General features: G+C 42.1%; 2 protein-coding genes across 9 annotated transcripts in view; both read left to right on the forward strand.

The window, feature by feature from the left end:
- The window catches only part of kcng1 (potassium voltage-gated channel, subfamily G, member 1), a 37,423-nt gene that overhangs the window by 11,317 nt on the left and 7,712 nt on the right, over window positions 1-18,394 (forward strand). For all 3 annotated transcript variants that reach the window (XM_077575367.1, XM_077575351.1, XM_077575358.1), the window contains exons 3-4: window positions 372-1,203; window positions 2,891-5,520. In XM_077575367.1, coding sequence (XP_077431493.1) covers window positions 427-1,203; window positions 2,891-3,670 — 1,557 coding nt within the window. In that variant the 5' untranslated portion in view covers window positions 372-426 and the 3' untranslated portion in view covers window positions 3,671-5,520. The remainder of the gene's footprint in view (window positions 1-371; window positions 1,204-2,890; window positions 5,521-18,394) is intronic.
- Window positions 5,868-18,394, forward strand: part of src (v-src avian sarcoma (Schmidt-Ruppin A-2) viral oncogene homolog) — a 37,586-nt gene continuing 25,059 nt past the window's right edge. For all 6 annotated transcript variants that reach the window (XM_077575293.1, XM_077575312.1, XM_077575328.1 and 3 more), the window contains exon 1: window positions 5,868-5,935. In XM_077575293.1, the coding sequence (XP_077431419.1) occupies window positions 5,887-5,935 (49 nt within the window). In that variant the 5' untranslated portion in view covers window positions 5,868-5,886. The remainder of the gene's footprint in view (window positions 5,936-18,394) is intronic.

Here is an 18,394-nt window from a genome sequence, read left to right on the forward strand (position 1 = left end):
GGGCTGCATAGAAATTATTACTGTCAAGAAATTTGTTTTGAGTCATGATCCTCAAGACAACTTAGAAAACCTGAAAGGGTTGGATTCTAGTGCTCAATTGAGATGACCCAAATAACAAAAACAATAGGGATTATTGAATGAACCTAACATTGCCTAATGTTTTTTTTTAAACACTAAAAACAATTTTTTTAAAAAAAGAAGAAAAAAAAAGAAAAACACAGCTACAGCTGCAATGCTATAAAATGAAATATTACATGTACAATTGATCAAAGGTCCCATGCCATGAAAATGGCGCCTTTACAAAATCATTTTACTTTTACTTTGTTTATGCTCTTAAATAAAAGTCACAGTTCGCTGATGTCTTTCCACAGGTGACATCATCCAGGTAGCAGGTGGAGGCTGAGGCATGCGAGCAGGCCAGTAAACATGACCCTGCTGGCAGGTGACGGCTCTGACTACGACTACAGCGCCCTCAGCTGCGCCTCTGATACCTCCTTCGACCCTCCACCCTTGCAAGAGCAGGAGGCCCGCAAGGGAGCTTTCTACAAGAGGGCGCAGCCGGCCCCCGAGCTTGCCCCCAGCCGTGACCCTGCATCGCTGTCCAACACCCGCAAACTCCACGCCATTATCAATGTGGGCGGGATGCGCTACCAGCTGCCTTGGACCACTCTGGAGGACTTCCCGTTGTCCCGCCTGGGCCAGCTGCACCTGTGCAGCAGCTTCGATGAGATCATGGGTATTTGCGACGACTACGATGTGGCGCACAACGAGTTCTTCTTTGACCGCAATCCATGCGCCTTCCGCACCATCCTGACTTTCCTGAGGGCTGGCAAGCTTCGCTCCCTCAGGGAGATGTGTGCCCTCTCCTTCAGGGAGGAGTTGCTGTACTGGGGGGTCCCGGAGGAGAGCCTGGAGTGGTGCTGTCGCCGACGCATGCTACAACGTTTGGAAGAGTTTGAAGCCATGGAGCGAGCAGCAGAGGAGGAAGGTGTCCTGCAGGATTTGTCTGATTCCGACAGCGGGGGGCGTCCCGCAGAGTCCTGCTTGAGTTGCTTCATGAGCAAGTTGAGGGACATGGTGGAGAGACCTCACTCGGGACTCCCCGGGAAGATCTTCGCTTGTTTATCGGTGTTGTTCGTCACCATCACTGCTGTCAACCTCTCCATAAGCACCATGCCTGCACTGAGGCAGGAGGAGGAGGCGGTGAGTAGCCTCCAAACAATTCCCTTTAGGCCTATATCCCTTCCATGAGCCATGAACTCATCGTGGTGGAGGGGTTTGTTTATCCCATTGATTTTAGGAGCTTAGTTAACTGGGGTTTTATGTTCCTGGCAGGGTCACTCACAACAAACAGGTTCAGTTTAAAAAAAAAAAAAAGTGTGATGAACACAATTAACTCATTCAATCCCAGCCATTTTCACTGAAGCAACCCTCTTTGCTCCTGGCTGTTTTACTTGATTCTGATTGATTTTGCAAGGCCCACACAATATTGTGTTCTATTGGTATAAAAACATGTAACCTACCAAAAGAAAGATTAGTCTCTTCTCATTGGGCAAAAAAGGATATTTCTATCTGTTTCCGTTTTGCAGCAATTAGCATTCGAATATAGCTCAGTTTCATTATTATTCACAAATCTGTTTAAAACACTGGGGGGGAAACCCTTTTTGCAACATGTCCCTGGTTGCTTTCTTATACTCTGCTGCCACCTGCTGGCCGTTTTTGTAGTGACTACCAATGCTTTAAGCTTTCTCTTTATGTCAGAGGCCGCATCAAAGCCTTCTGTAACCTCTAGCATTTAAAAAAAACAAAAAACATATAAATGCGTTTTTGGTACCATGGTAATATTTAAAATAGAACGTTATATATACATGTTTTTGGGAGCAAATTAGTTAATGGATACCCTGCCTTACCCGAAGAGGTACACGCCTTCAGATGAAGAAGCAGAATCTCGGGTCTCTGAGGTGGCATCTCCTGTCTTTGGGTTTGAGGTCACCAAGGTAGTTAAAAGGCTCCTCAGTGGCATGGCCTAAAAGTTCCTAGAGGTTCTGGATGTTGTGGGGCTGTCCTGGTTTACATGCCTCTGCAATATCGCGGGGACATCGGGGACAGTGTCGCTGGATTGGCAGACAGGAGTGGTGGTCTCCCTTTTTAAGAAGGGGGACCAGAGGGTGTGTTCCAATTACAGGGGAACACACTGCCCAGCCTCCCGAAGTAAGGTCGGTTTAGGGGTGCAGGAGAGGAGAGTCCGTTAGGAAGTCCAATCCCATGTGCTGTGATGACTTGCTACTCCTAGTTAGATTGGAAACGGGTGGTACGTCAAGTGGAAGGTGCACACCTGAGTCTAACTTGTGCTCAGGTGCTATTTCTTGTAGTATTCTGAGAGTGTGGTTAGGGCTGAGAGTCTGTCTTCTGTGATGTTGAAGGTGTTTGATTGCATGCATAACTTTTTTACACTTGAATGTGATCCAGTCGAGGACTGGATCCAAAATTAAGCCCCTGTGCAAGCTCAGTGAAACAATTTGAATTTGCACTCTTTTCAGTTTGAAGTTCCGAACACATCCACATCCCCAGCTATAAGAGGGTGTGTACAGTTTTGCAAACACATTATCTTAGTTTTTGTTATTTTGGCATCCCTGCTTAAAAAAAAAAAAAATTGGGTTGTATTAGTAATAGGTCCCAGAATGGTAGAAAAAGTTTTTCAATTATTTGATCCCATTGTTATAGCAGAAAAACCTGCGTTTAGACTTTAGACTGTAGTCCAAATTTGTGCTTGTTATGAATCACTGCCTGTTTGAGACGATTTGAAGCCTGACTGCATTGTAGCTTTCACAACGCAGTATCTCCCCCTAGTGGTTATTAAGCAGCTGTTGTGGCTTGTGTCTTTGAACAGGGCACATGTTCCCAGATGTGCTACAACATCTTTATCGTGGAGACGGTGTGCGTGGCCTGGTTCTCCCTGGAGTTCTCCCTGCGTTTCATCCAGGATCGCTCCAAGCTGACCTTCCTGCGACAACCCCTCAACCTCATCGACGTGCTCGCCATCCTGCCCTACTATATCACACTGCTTATGGACACTACCTCCAAGGACGAGAAGCGCCCGGGTTCAGGCAGCAGCTACCTGGACAAGGTGGGCCTGGTGCTACGCGTGCTACGAGCTCTGCGCATCCTCTACGTGATGCGGCTCGCTCGCCATTCGCTGGGCCTGCAGACTCTGGGGCTGACTGCCCGTCGCTGCACGCGCGAGTTCGGCCTGCTCCTTCTCTTCCTGTGTGTGGCCATCGCCCTCTACTCACCACTGCTTTACCTGATCGAGAACGAAATGGCCGCTACGCAGGAGTTCACTAGCATCCCTGCCACCTACTGGTGGGCGGTCATCACCATGACGACGGTGGGCTACGGCGATATGGTACCACGCAGCATCCCGGGTCAGGTGGTGGCCCTGAGCAGCATCCTGAGTGGCATCCTCCTCATGGCCTTCCCCGTTACCTCCATCTTCCACACATTCTCGCGCTCCTACGTGGAGCTCAAGCAAGAGCAGCAGAGGATCCTGCAGAGGAGGACACACTTCATGCTGCGGGGTCACATGACCGGCCTTGGGAGCAACCTCTCTCTGGAGAGCGACATGCTCTTCCCCATCGGGTCGACTGACACCCGGGACTTGGATGACTAAAACTCTTAACACACGGACAAAAAGGACAAGAGATCTTCCCAGAGATGCAGCCCTTCCGTGTAGCATGCGGACAAACAGGAAACAAGGAAAGAATTTCAATCATCTCTCTAAGATTAACACGGGTTGTAGAGTTCAAGGGTCATTATCATACAACCCTCATTATTTGGAAAATAAAGGTAGAACTCACCAATGAGGCATGTCATCTACAGTATACAAGGAAACCTGCACAATCTATAAGAGTCAAAACAAGAGCTGTATCAAAAATGTCTAAAGTCAGCATTTACTTTGTATTTTTTCATTTTTCGATGGGAAGCTTGACATGTCTATTTGAGGTTCGGTATTTATTTGTTCATTTCGGGCAAGGGTCAGTTTTTGGGTAAATGTGCAGTGATTTTGTAAAGACGGCGTTTTTGATACAGCTCTTGAACTGAATTATGTATAAGCCTAATGCAGGTACAGCCTGGTGTACATTTATAACAGCTCACCAATATAAAATAGAAACAATGGTTCCTCTCCTACCTGAGAATTTGTATGCAATTTTTCACAACTGATGGGCATCTTGCAGATTATTGTTGTTATTGTTGCCGCTACCATTGTTGTACATCACTCTTTCCGACTGTCTGCTTAAAGTGGATTTGGAACTTCTTTTGCGCTGTCATTTTGTTACCACTCACTTTATGGTCGTGTGAAAAATGGTCCGTGAGAGAAGTGAAGAACGTTCTTGCCAAACACTTTGGAGCACATCTCGATAAAGGTGCAGATTTTATTTTAAAAAATTTTTTTGACATTTTCCCCACATTTTGAATTTTGAATGGATATGTGGTACAGGGGGATGGGTGGATGGAATGCTAATAGAAATATTCAGATATACAGACTATACAGTAATTGGCAGGGTGGGACATGTGGGTATCTCCTTATGCAAAAATCACACGTGAAGGCCGGAGCTAAAATATGGACACCGAACTTCAGAATTGTGAGGCAGTTTAGCAAAAATTGGAAACACACATTGACCTCCATCGAGGGAGGTGAGATTTTTCTTAGACGTTCTCCCAATGAACAGCAGATAGCAGTGTTGTACAAGATTGTATTACTTGTAATACAGTACCATTACCATTAAAACTGGACAAACGGTTGCTCAGCGATTGAGTAAACGTTAACTTTTGTGTACCGTTGTTTATATTTTAACTAATTGTGAGTGTAAGACATTTTTAATCTGTAATACACATTTTTTTAAAACGAAGGTGAGAATGTTAAATTCATCAACGAAAAATATTCAAAATGTTTTTTTTATTTTTATATATATATTTTTATTTGTTGCAATTATCGTAATTTTGGCTTTGCAGGTGGACGGGTTCCCCAGGCTCCCCCTCGGTCGTCATTGAACGTAACAGGGGTTAATATATGTATTCGAGGTTCCACCAATCAGTGCTCGCCAGTCTACCAAGGCCGCGCCCCCTTCTACTGCCTATGCTCTGACACATCCCGGTGTTTTGAACGAAACTGGCCTCTTCCTGGCCTGACACGGACGCTATTCCACGCATAAAAACAACACTTTTTTCTGAGGGACGTGTTTTTTGTTTTTGCTGCGTGAAAATGTTGTTTGCACCGAGTGGGAGCTTCCCCGCGGTATGACCTCGGCTCACCGGCGTCCACTCGTCGACTTTCAATCGTGGCACGGAGTGTAGCTGTTGTTGTTCGGACCACTCAACCCCTCAAAAAAAAAAGAGCCACATTTGAGGAGCTACGACGTTTTGGGACTCTCTTTTGCTCCTTCGTGAACATTAATGTTTTGATTTGAAGACGTGAACGGAACCAGAAGAGACCACCACATACCTCCACGAGTGGGTTGGGTGAGTAAACTTGCTCTTGGATTCTAACTGGCTACAGATAGACACACTGCGTCAAAAAAAAAAAAAAAAACATTAAATAAAACTTGCTGCACCTAACCTTTCATCCATCATTCCATCCATTTTCTGAACCGCATAGCCTCATTCACAACAGGGAACACAGTCGAACAATCATTCACACTCACAATCACACCTATGGACAATTTAGAGTGTTCAATTATCCTGTTTAGCAATACGAACTATATTACACCTAACGTGATGCGTTTTAGTTGTCATACCGCACTATGATCCCGGTTCCCACAAAGGCGTTACTCGGGTTAGCTACATACGACGTTTCATGGTTACGTAACAACACGTCACCACGCATCAATGATGGCACGCTCAGTTCCCGCGGGACTTACTGGTTTTCCATTTGACGGTAATTTATTAGTGGCCTAGTAGTGTTTGTAATGATATTTACTTGAATTATGACTCTACTACCACATAAGTATAGGCTAGTGTTTGAGACAAGCTGCGCCTTTTGACTTAATGCACACATTTTTGTTTACGCCTCAGTAAAACCACGACCTGTATTTATGATGATCTTTTGTAACTTTGAGTCTGTTGCAGTTATAATGTGAACACTTGTGAACACTTGAAACTGCTTGCACGCTTCACTCATGAGAGTGTCAAGAAGTAAATGTCATGTGGCTTGAAAAACAAAACGTTCAAAAGTCCTTACCGTTGAGCTAAAGAACAGCCTGATGAAGTGTTAAATAAAAAATATATATATATATATATATATATCTGCATCTAAAATTGGCCTAATCTCCGAAGCTACAAAAATGTACTATGCACATCTTTTACTTTTTTGGGCGTTTCTTGTAAGACTTATTCCAAAAGAAGGAACAGCCCCCAAGGAGGAGAAGAACAATATACACAGGCAATTAAGTGAACTATTAGCAGTTTTATCCTGTAATAGTTCTCTTATGGGGAAACAAATAGTTCCCAAATCTGAACAAGCTGAACAATTAGCGTCCCAGCAACAACAAAAAACTGCCACTGTTGTTACTCAATTCATTTTGCCTTGCACATAGGAAGATAGCGCCAATGTCATATTATTTTAGGGGACAATCAAATTATGACAGTCATAAAAACAGTCCATCTTGCTTCCTCGAGGTACAGTATACTTGTCTAACCCAAAGGTTTAATTATTAGACTTCAAAGTACAAAATCAGATCCTTTCAGAGTGTTTACAAGCCTTTTAATTTAGGGAAATTTTGGACAATTGTCTACTGTACTTCCAACTTTGTGGCTACAGTTTGGGGAAGGCCCTTTTCTGTTCCAGTTCACAAAACAAAGTCCGCAAAGGCATGCTTGCTTAAGTTTGATGTGGAGGAACAAGCCCTTCAAACACATTCCCCCCTCTCAGCAACAATGGGGACCTCTATCCAAAATGGACAAAAAATAAATGAATACATTCCATAGACAGACTGCAACATATTTTCCCATTTATACTAAAATCTTCAGGGGAGCAACCGTGTTTTCCTTTCTTGCACACTTTGTTCTATTAGACAGTTTCTTGCCTATAAATTTGGGAGAGGCTGCTTTAAATCATTCCTAGCACGTTTTTCCTTCCTCAAACTGTTGAAACACAGTTGTCATGCCGCCACGATTAGTCCCTTCCATGGAGCGTAACTCCAAGAGCAAAGTATCGCCTCTGATGTGGCGCTAATGGAAACAACAAAGTTTGCCCAGATGTCGTTGGCGTAATCGTGTGCCCTGTAATTTGTGGAAGGGCGGCCGCGTCGGTCGTCGTTCGTGTCCTCGATGAACCAACCTGGTTTAGCGACTTCGGAACGTCACATGCACTCGGAAGCTTTCTGAAGTCGACCCGCCCTGAAAGCTCTGACTTGTTTTTCCCTCAGTAATCCTCTCAGAAATGTCAAATGTCAATTTTTTCTCCTTTTGCCTTAGTGACACATATCAGAAGAACATCAATACAATTTCAATCATCGTGGAATCACGCTCCCATCTGCGTTTCAGTAGTGCATTACACTAATCCTCCACAGATTATGTTAGTAGTTATTTTTGTATTTTTTTGGACAGAATTAAGGATTTTTGGCAACAGGCAAGCACATGTCCTAAAATGTTATGTTGAGCATTTCTCAATGCGATGTGAGATGCTTGGCTGCATGCACATTTGTTGGTGTTTTCCTAATGCTCCTTGGAATCCGATGAATGCCGTGCAATGAAAAGCTTTGACTGGAGATGGGTGGGAAGGGGCTCTCGGGGCTCTCGGGGCTGAAATTCCTGCTAATTGGCAGCATGGCTTTGGACTGGAGCCTTTTGTTCCTCCTTATAGTGGCCCGGCCCGCCTGTCAGGGTGATACACTGGACCGGGCTGGCATCAATGTGCCGCTTGTTTCCACAGCCATCCGGACCCTGCGGCTTCGAGACGAGTCACTTCCACTTTCAAAATTGCTTTTGTGCACCTACCCAGAGAGGCGGAAACATTTAGGGTTGGCCAACCGGAGACTTCTCATGTCGAGCGATGTCGTATCACATCATATTGCAGACACCGTCTTTGCGTCTCATAAAATCATCAAGCACACTTTTGAGGGAGGCGTTTATTCATCTTAAGTTAACGAGGCGCCCAGTGATTGGTTAGGCATGTTAAAAAAGAAAATGTCTTCTAATAAATGAACAATATGAAATGTATTACAAATTCCATCCATCCATCCATTTTCTTAACCGCTTTTCCTCACAAGGGTTGCGCGGGGGCGCTGGAGCCTATCCCAGCTGGCTTCGGGCAGTAGGCGGGGTACACCCTGAACTGGTTGCCAGCCAATCGCAGGGCAGTATTACAAATTGAAATAAGCAATATACAAACATACTGTATTTGCCACTGGCGAATGGCGATACACTAATACTGTATTATAAGACTTCAAGCACACTCGTATTGGTGTAAATCAAATGTACGGCAAATTATTACAGCAGGTTGTACTGTAATATTTTCTGACAGTAAAAATATGCTCTAATCTTGTATGTGTATAAATATTGTATTCATGGAATTATGTGCTTTAGTTGATTCATGTGAAAACATGCACTGATATTGGAGTGGTATAAAATAAGTGTGCTAACGTTCTGGTTGTTCATTTTTGGTGACGTTTCCATCCATTTTTAAATTTTTACTCCAGTCCTGCAGGTGGTGGTAATGCACATTGCAAAATGGGCCCCAAATGCCAATGGCGGCCATCTTTTTTCACCACTAACACCTTTTATCCAGATCTGTATCATAATGTATGTGATGCCTTCTTCCTGGCATGCACATTCCATTTTTCATCTATGTATCGAGTAATATCACTCCTATTATTTAACTTACTGACGATCTACTAGTTCAGTACTCTTTGCTTCTAAAGGTCTATGTCACTTGGTTGGTAAAGTACGGCCTGTGGACCAAAAAAAGGACGGTGTATTGTGAACCTCCCTGCAATACATTGAGGCTTACTGCAATACTGTGAGCCCTCCAAAGATTACGTACCATAATAAAAGCAGACCGTGAGCTTTTGATATTGTTACATCCTTACTGATGATAATGTGTTTGTAGGTGAAAATCAAATTTCAGCCCACGATCGAATTGCTAGGAAAATTTTTGTCTCAGGGCCTATGGAAGTTCCCGACCCCTGGTCGATGTGTTTGGAAGCGTAACATGGGAGCGCAATGGCGTTGTACAAACGAAAGTGAGCAGACGGCAAATGTGAAACGCGAAGTATGTTCAAGTCAAGGTCAGTGGAAAGCTGGACTACTTTGTGATTATTCCCCTGTGGATTTAATAGTTGTGAAGTGAACACACTGTAGCTGACGGCTTGCCGAGATCATCGTTTGATCCCGCCGGTGTCCCACTTTCCTTTCGGTCAAATGATAATAATAATAATTGCCACTGAGCTCGGAGGCCATATTGAAATTGTTTCTGATGTTTTAAACTGGAGGAAGGTTTTTTTTTGTGTGTGTCAGAATAGAGCAGGCAGATTACTCTATATTTTATTATTTATTTATTTTTTAATTAGACAATGCGCATACTGTATATTGTTATTTATTTAGCTGTCATACATAATGTGTATGTAATTTGGGCCTTTATTGTTTGACGTTTAGTCACATTTTTTTTATTTGTACTAAACAAATGGCGTTCTGGCCTAGTTTTGGTGCTAATTAGTGTCCGGTCATGAAAACACCAACACCACCTGTTCACACCTCTCCCATCCACTCAAACTTGCTTCTGTTGATATGTCAGTGGCCTACTTTTGTTGTAGTTTATGCAGACATTTATTGTCTGTACTTGTATTCCCATGATTACCCCCCCCCCCCAAAAAAAACACACATTTATTTGCCCAGGTCCATAAGAGCTGTCCAAAAAACGTTTGGTGATTAGGTGTGACTTACTGAAAAAAAAACTTTCAAAAATATATAAGTTACTTTCATATACTGATAAAATGTCTTTACCCATCTCGAAATGGGAGACAGACTTGTCTATAGCACCGGAATCTGACTTTTGGATTCAAGTTTGTGAAAACGCATTTAAAATGACAAAACACACAAATTTACAACTTTTCCAATATAAAATTATTCACAGAACATACATTATTTAATATATGATGAAGAAAATGGGACTCTCAGACTCCGACATTTGTCTCCAATGTTTACAAAACACTACAGACACTTATGTTCATGCTTTATGGTTATGTACTCCGGTTATGTATTTCTGGACTAAAGTCTTAGAAAAACTTTCCGCTATTTTGGACTGTAGGATACCTTTATGTCCAAACTTGTGTTTGCTAGGTGACCTAACAACAACTGACTTACCACATAAACAATTTCAATCTACACTTGTAGCCCTTACTATCGCAAAAAAAAAAATTCTTGTTAACTGGAAAAATAAACAAACTCTGAATATCGACCAATGGTCTAACCTCCTCATAAATCACATTTTAATGGAAAAAATATCTGCCTCAAATAAAAACCAAATATCAAAATTTATAGAAACATGGTCTACGTATATAGAATTTTTTAACCTAATTCTGGTTACTTAATTCTGCCTGTTAGCGAGAGCCACTACATCGTGATAACTTACATTGATGTTTCTGCATTTGGCAATTTATTATTATATTATATTATTAGTATGGGATTTTTTTAATAGGTTTTAGGTGAACTAATGAATGCACGCACGCACACACACACGCACATACACATACAAAAAAAAATATATATATATAAAAAAATTTAAAAAAGGAGAGCAATGATGACATGTCAAATCGAATGAACAATACTGAGCTCTCCAGGAAAAAAAAAAGGTGTGACTTACTGTGTACTACATTGGCCACATGTCAAACAGCGCCTCGTGCCCACACTGAGCAAACCTTCAAAGCGCACTCTTTGACCTTTTGAACCATGTTCTGTAAATCTAGTGAACCCGCTTACCCTCTCAGGTTACAAACCTTGATTGCAAAGGTTGTTGTGTCTCACTCTCACTACCTGAACGTCACACCACAAAGAAGACGTGTGAGCCCACACGGCAGTCAAGGCAGTAGCTCTGGCATCAATTTGAACGGACTATCTGAGAGATGTTTGATGGAGACAAACAGTGGAGGACTTGTGTCCATCCCAGCATCCCTAAGCCACTTCCTGTCCCGCAGTGTTGGGAATGGGCCAGAGTGACAGAGGCCACTCGTCTCCACTCAATCCGCTCTCTGTGGCCAAGCGATCACCTTTGGTTCCCATCGCTCTGTGTGGCTTGGTGACAGGAAAAGGCGTGTTAAGCACGAAGAAAGATGCCTCTGTGTCGCTTTGTGGCGGCGCAGCTGCACAAGCTAGGTCAGGATGATGACATGTTCATGCATGAGGCTGTGCATCCTCCTTCAGCCATGCAATTATTATGTAGTCCATGATAATCAAGTAGTAAATGCTGAAAAATGCGCCTAACAATAGAATTGAATCTTCTATCTCGAAGAAGGTTTATGGATAAACACTAAACATGCATGCGGTCTAAATGCTCATGCATACCATCCATCTATCCATTTTCTCTAGCGTACCGTTAACCCTGTTCAGGGTCAAAGGGAGCTGGAGCCTATCCCAGCTGACTGGGCAAAAGTTGGACTACAGCCCAGCATAGTCGCCGAGCCAATCATGGGCCATAAATATACTAGGGCTTGGCATTGTTAAGAAACTGATGATTTGGAATTTAGATGTCTCTGGGGTTGGTGAAGGACTCTGGTTGGTGTCTGGTCAGTGCTGGATTTCACTTTCCTTTCTTTTCTTTGGTCCTTCCTCGGGTCTCCTGACGGCCTCACGACTCTGGCTGGCAGTGTTCGGTTTAGGTGAACGGTATGGGATTTTTTAATAGGTTTTAGGTGAACTAATGAATACACACACACTCGCACGCACGCACACACGCACATACACATACTCACCCACATACCAAAAAAAACAAAAAAGAGAGCAATGATGATGACATGTCAAATCGGTAAAATTACCGAACGAACAATACTGAGCTCTCCAGAAAAAAAAAAAAAAAAAAAAAGAAACTGATGATTTCAAGTTTGATACGTTAGGTTAAGATCTACAGTCATTCGATTTTGATTCTTCAGGTTGTGATTCAGTTCGATTCGGTTTCAATATAAATGCTCCGATATCAATTTGCAAAGTAAAGATACAAAAATAACAGTAAGTTTTGAAATGGTAAATGGACTGCTTTTTATACAGCGCTTTATCTACACCGTATATTTAGCCCTTCCAGGTCAACATATAGCTAGCTGGCATCGAGTGAAATTCTCGTAGCTCCAAAATCCTTACGTTTCAGGAGACCCCAAAAATGGCATGTTTCTTCAAAGAGAGCAAGCTATTATTGTTAGCTAAACATTTGTCTTCAGATTGCTCAATAACGTGTACAAATAAATAAATAAAAAGTGTTATGGTAAAACTATTTACGATGACAAAAACTATTTCAGGTGATTTGTTCAAGTGGACTCCGTGCAGTCAATTATTTTTATCATTTGAAGAACCGCGCATATGTTGATATGTCATTTTGTGAGTTCAGCCAGCGTAGTGTCATGCCAGGTCATGTCAACTAACTCTATACAGCAACAATACATCAATTCTTAGCTTGTCATGCTGTCTGCTTTGCTGGTTTGAATATTGAAATAGAGACCTGCTTAAAACAAAGGGACAGTTTCTAGAGAGATAAGGTGAAATCCATTATGGAAATGAAGAGGCACAACATGCACACATTTAAAAATGTGAATGCCGTTTTTGGTCTACCCTCTCGCTGAAGATGAATGCCCCCAACATGACAGCTTTTGACACAATTTTATTTCTGTCACTTATTCTAACCAACACCGTTTTTATTTTGTTTTCAACTATATTGCTGGCATTATTATTGCAAGAGGCTCAACCTTATATTTTTTCCTGCAATTTTACCTGCAATAAGCACAATTAAAAAACTGATACAAATTCAATTCTGGTCTGGTATCTTGGACTGTATGGTGAAGATTCAGAATCCACTGAAGACAACAAACATCGCCATCGTACTTTTTAATAAACATTACTGCCAACTACAAGACTGAAATTGAATATTAAGTGACTTTTAAAATTTTCATCCAACTTTTGTAACAAACAAGTAGGGGTAGGAATCTTTGAATGTCTCACGACTAGATTCAATTCCAATTTTGGGGTTTGCGATTCGATTCAGAATCGATTTTCGAAACAATTTTTGATTCAAAATGATTTGATTGACAATTATTTTTTGCTTCAATCTATAGATGTTCAAGGAATCGTAATGATCTACTCCAGTCTGACTTGCTAATGCTAATTAGCGTGCTACTCGCGGCACTTTTGTCACTCAAAAGAACTGCTCCACGCTGCAAAAAAAACAACTTTTATTGGAATAACTTGATCGTGACTTTTTCCTTCTACTCTCTAATGTGGCTACAATTAACAGTGTATTAGACCGCGTGAAACCACACTGCCCCTAAGTGGCCAAACCGGGTACAACATGGCTAGCGCTCCCTATAAAGGCACACAGACAAAGGCAAGACAGTATAAAATAATTTAAATAAAATACATTTAAAATCGATTCTGAATCATACTAAATGAGAATCGCGATTCTTATGAGAATAATTTTTTTGGTACACACCTACAAACTAGTAGGACAACAAAAAATACAAAATCGGATATAGGATTTCATTTTCAGCCCCAATTAACCCCCCACACACACACACCACCACCACCACCACACACACGCACTTTTCATAACAACCGTGCTTCTGCTCCCGACGGGTGACATTTTAGTTACAGTACACAGTGCTTGGTCATTATAGAATTGCGCAAACAAAAACCATAACAGTGACCCAAGACCTTTGTATAACTTGTATGTTAACGATCAACAAATCGGACCTTTAACTCCTATTCTTGCATCGTTGTTTTTGTGAAGTGATTGTATCGTAAGCTCCTAACCTGCGTGGCTCCCCACATATGGTACGGTGGGCTGACAGACTCCTTACCTGTCTTCCGCGCATTCCTGCCGTGGGCCGTGCGAGCAGGCGTTGAGTTTAAACTCGCCCCGGCATTCCTGAATGATGACTGTGCTTCGTGTCACTGCTGCACCAGACTGGGGAATGTCACAGCACATGCACACCTGGCTCACATATCTGAACATGTTTGCTGGTTGGAGTGACTGTGGCTGTGTTCTGTAATCCGCCATGTTCGGTGGACCCCCACCCAGTGCACATACACGGTGCACATACCTGGGCTGAGGGAATGAACACAGAGAAGGCTTTTAACTCTTTGACTGCCAGACGTTTGCAGAAACGGGATGTCGCCAGTGCCAGCCGATTTAAGCATTTTGACTGATCTTTCAAGGTCCACAGAAAATGTTGTGTTTGGACTATGGAAACACATATACTACCAAATAAAAGATTGAACTCTCATCTTTCATCAGAAAAAAAAAGTTTAAACTACCATATTCCGTTTTTCAGTAATCAACAATAGAAAATGGTTAGTTTCACCGAAATGCTCTGTTTTGAAACAAAAAACGGAGCAAACAAGCTTTTTGTGAAACTGTTATTTCATGCACTCTAGTGAATTGTACACTTCTTTTTGTCCATGAATGATGCCACAAACACCTAAATAGTGCTTTACTTCTGTAAAACGCTTTCACCAACAATGAAAAAGTGTTTTTTGATTGCAAAATACGTTTATTTCCATTCAACAGTGTAACAATTTGACAAAACAATTTCGCAAACTATTTACAAATTGTGCAACTGTGGTACTATTTACAATTATGTGGATGTTTCAAATACAGTTTTTCTTTTTGTAACACTCCCCTGCGTGCAAGGAGACGCAGCAGGATTTGCACAACAGATTCGTTTCACTGCGATTGCCCCTTTCGCGTGCAGATGTTACACTTTCTTGACGGCCTTTTTTTCCGGGGAATAGCAAGTAGCAGACTGTACCCACTCCTCCGATGAATATGCATTGGACTCGGGGCACTCTTCATCGTCCGATTGAATGTCCGCCTGTGCAGAAGTGCTCGGTTGTGCTCCGCGTTTTCCGGTGTTAGCATTGCTAGCCGGTGAGGCTTTATGACGTGGTCATAGCCGCCGCGTCAACGCTTCCAACTTCGGCGTCAACGCTTCCAACTTCGGCGTCAACCTCAGAGCCACCATCATCATCATCGTCGTCATCACTGTGCTCTTTAGCATTGGTCGATGAGCTGCTTGCAACCGGTCGCCATTGTTCGCTTCTTCAGCCATCTAGCTCCGCCTCACGTCTTCTACTGCCGCGTCAACGCTTCCAACATCGGAGTCACCATCATCATCATCGATGATGATCATCGTCGTCATCAATGTGCTCTTTAGCACTGGTCGATGCTTTTCGTCTTTGAAAAAAATGCTCAAGCGTGAGCTGCTTGCAACCGGTCGCCATTTTCGCTTCACATCCCCAGCCATTGTCCCCTCTAGCTCCGCCTCACGTCTTCTACTGACGCCTACCCAATCTTGTCAAAAGAGAGTCATCGCTGCCATCTAGGGGCCAAAAATAGTCATTAGGCTAACTAGATCTGCTTGAAACTTTCACCACAGCTGGCCAAGGCTTTCCTCCACCCGTTTCCAAAATAAATAAATTGGAGAACGTCTTGTAACGTCCTTGGCAGTAAAAGAGTTAAGTTTCGAAAAAAAAATTGCCCAAAATCACTCCAACTGCACGAACACACAACTTAGTTTTAAAATGTACCTTCTTCAAAACTATAAGGTGCATTTGACTGTTTAATAATGGGGGATTTCGTCTTTGTGCTTGGAGTTTCTCACTCTGGAGTGACTCTGGAATACTTCATATTCATGAAATGACTGCATCGCTTGCCACTACGATAGTCATGTGTTCCATGCTAGTAAACATAGTAACATAACATCATCACAGCATTTCTATACAGAACGGACTATGTAAAAATAAGTCAGTTAGCATGATAAATAATAATAATAATAATAAATATATAATAAATAAATAAATAAATAAGTTTTACCTTTGCATTACGAGGTATATTGCCCCCCAGATGTGAGCGTAGCATCTCGTCCCAGAGACCCAGCCAGCGACAAGCTTTTGAATCAGCCCCGGTGGAAGGAGAAGAGACGGCATTGACTACATAATGATATAAGTCGTGCGCTGTGAATTCCGGCAAAGTCGGCGATTTGATTAACTTGGTAAAAACAGAAGGTAACAGAAGGTAAGGGGCTGTTTTCATTAGTAAATATCACGCTCTATGAGTCCCGACTAAATGTGCAACTCCGACTGACAGGCGAACTTCGGTTGAAGTTGGAGATTCCATGGCTCGATGGGCAATAATAACTTTTAATTTGTAAAGTCACTACGTCGCTCCGGGTCACGTCCACTTCCATTCAACAACCATTTCCTTCCGCCGTCCGTCATAGGGCAGTCACGTGATCACGTGACGTCGGTGCAAATGGTGAATACAGTATTGTGCCACTAAAACCGTGCAGTGTAAAGCCAGATGTAAAACAGCAAATTAGCACTTCATGGTGAATAAATAAACACAACCTCTTGCTCTAAAGGCGAGGTACAAAGAATCGTGTGTGTTTGTGTGTGCCCACCCGTGTGCGAGTTGGGCATTGTAATTGATTAATCGATTAATGGGGTGTGACAATCAGTAATGCGGATTTGATTGTTTATTAATTCCCTCTATAAGCATTTGAGGCAAAATAATGTGCATCACTGGCTAATCCAATATTAAGTACCAATCCAGAACCCAAAAAATATACATTTAAATTACAAATGCCTTACATATATATATATATATATATATATATATATATATATATATATATATATATATATATATATATTTTTTTTTAACAAAGCAATCTTCCACAGCGTCAAAAGCTATCCTATTCTAAAATGGCCTGGATATATTCTATCTGAGCCTCAAACCCAAAATAATTTCATGTATGTCATACTCAGATTAGGAAAGGTTGCATGGGGGTGGGGGTGGGGGGGGGATAAAATAAATCCATGAATTTGCAGTTGGTGCCAAGCAGTGTTTGTTGTTTGGAAGTGGACATATAATTCTTCAGTAAGCTTTAAAACAGCTGCTGCTCCACAAGCATCACGATGTCATATGATTTCAAGGTCAGTTTAGTGATGACCTTTGGTAAGCAAAAGGTGCTTTGAACAAACACTACCGGCTCCTGAGTGGCTGGAATGTGGCACAGGAATGTTTGTGTTCTGGCTGTTGACAAAAAGCATCACACTGAATCTAATATGTGCAGGTGGTCTCACCTTTCACTTTCCAGAAGCTCATTCCTCATTACATTAACGGGTGTGGCGCGCCGATTTGTGGAATGCTCGGAATTGCCTCTATGTCAACTGCATTGATGTGCATATGTGCTTGGAGTTGTAAATATTGACTTCACCCCCTGCCCAACCCAGTGTCTGTCCTTGACGGTGGGGCGGCAGCGTTGGTTTTGTGATTGGGACTCCTGCTCAGGACTCAGCGAAATCCCGCAAACGGGGTGTGTGTTTACCCACCAAATATGGAGCCGCTTTTCAGAGTTTACATGTCAAGCTAGCGCTTTACTTCCATGTGAGCCTTTATTTGGACTACTTGTGCTACTAAATTGTAGGGGTGGGAATCTTTGAATGTCTCACGATTCGATTCCGATTTTTGGGCCTGCGGTTCGATTTAGAATTGATTTTCGATTAGGAGCGATTTTCGATTCAAAATGATTTGACTGACAATGATTTTTGCTTCAATCTATAGATGTGCAAGGAATTGTAATGATCTACTCCAGTCTCACTCGCTAATGCTAATTAGCGCGCTACTTGCGGCACTTTTAGCACTCAAAAGAACGGCTCCACGCAAAAAAAAAAACTAGCTTTTATTGGAATAACTTGATCGGGACTTTTTCCTTCTACTCTCTAATGTGGCTACAACTTAGCAGTGTATTAGACCGCGTTGAACCACACTGCCCCTCAGTGGCCAAACCGGGTACAACATGAACAGCACTCCAAATAAAGACACACACAAACAAAGGCAAGACAGTATAAAATAATTTAAATAAAATCGATTTGGGGACATTTAAAATCGATTCTGAATCGTACTAAATGAGAATCGATTTTTTGGCACACCTACTAAATTGACTTATACTAAATGGACCATAAGTGACACTTATGGTCCATTTCAGCCACTTTTGTCCAGTTACTGTTATGTATGTTGCAAATTATATAAACAATTTACAAGTGAGGTTAATGGGAAACTGCTAACATGGCTCAGAACATTTAACACATGTTGTAAGATTTACCTGTTATATATATAATGACTTGCACACTATATGTA

Source organism: Vanacampus margaritifer, chromosome 1 (genome assembly GCF_051991255.1).
Source record: "Vanacampus margaritifer isolate UIUO_Vmar chromosome 1, RoL_Vmar_1.0, whole genome shotgun sequence".
NCBI classification, from domain to species: Eukaryota; Metazoa; Chordata; class Actinopteri; order Syngnathiformes; family Syngnathidae; genus Vanacampus; species Vanacampus margaritifer.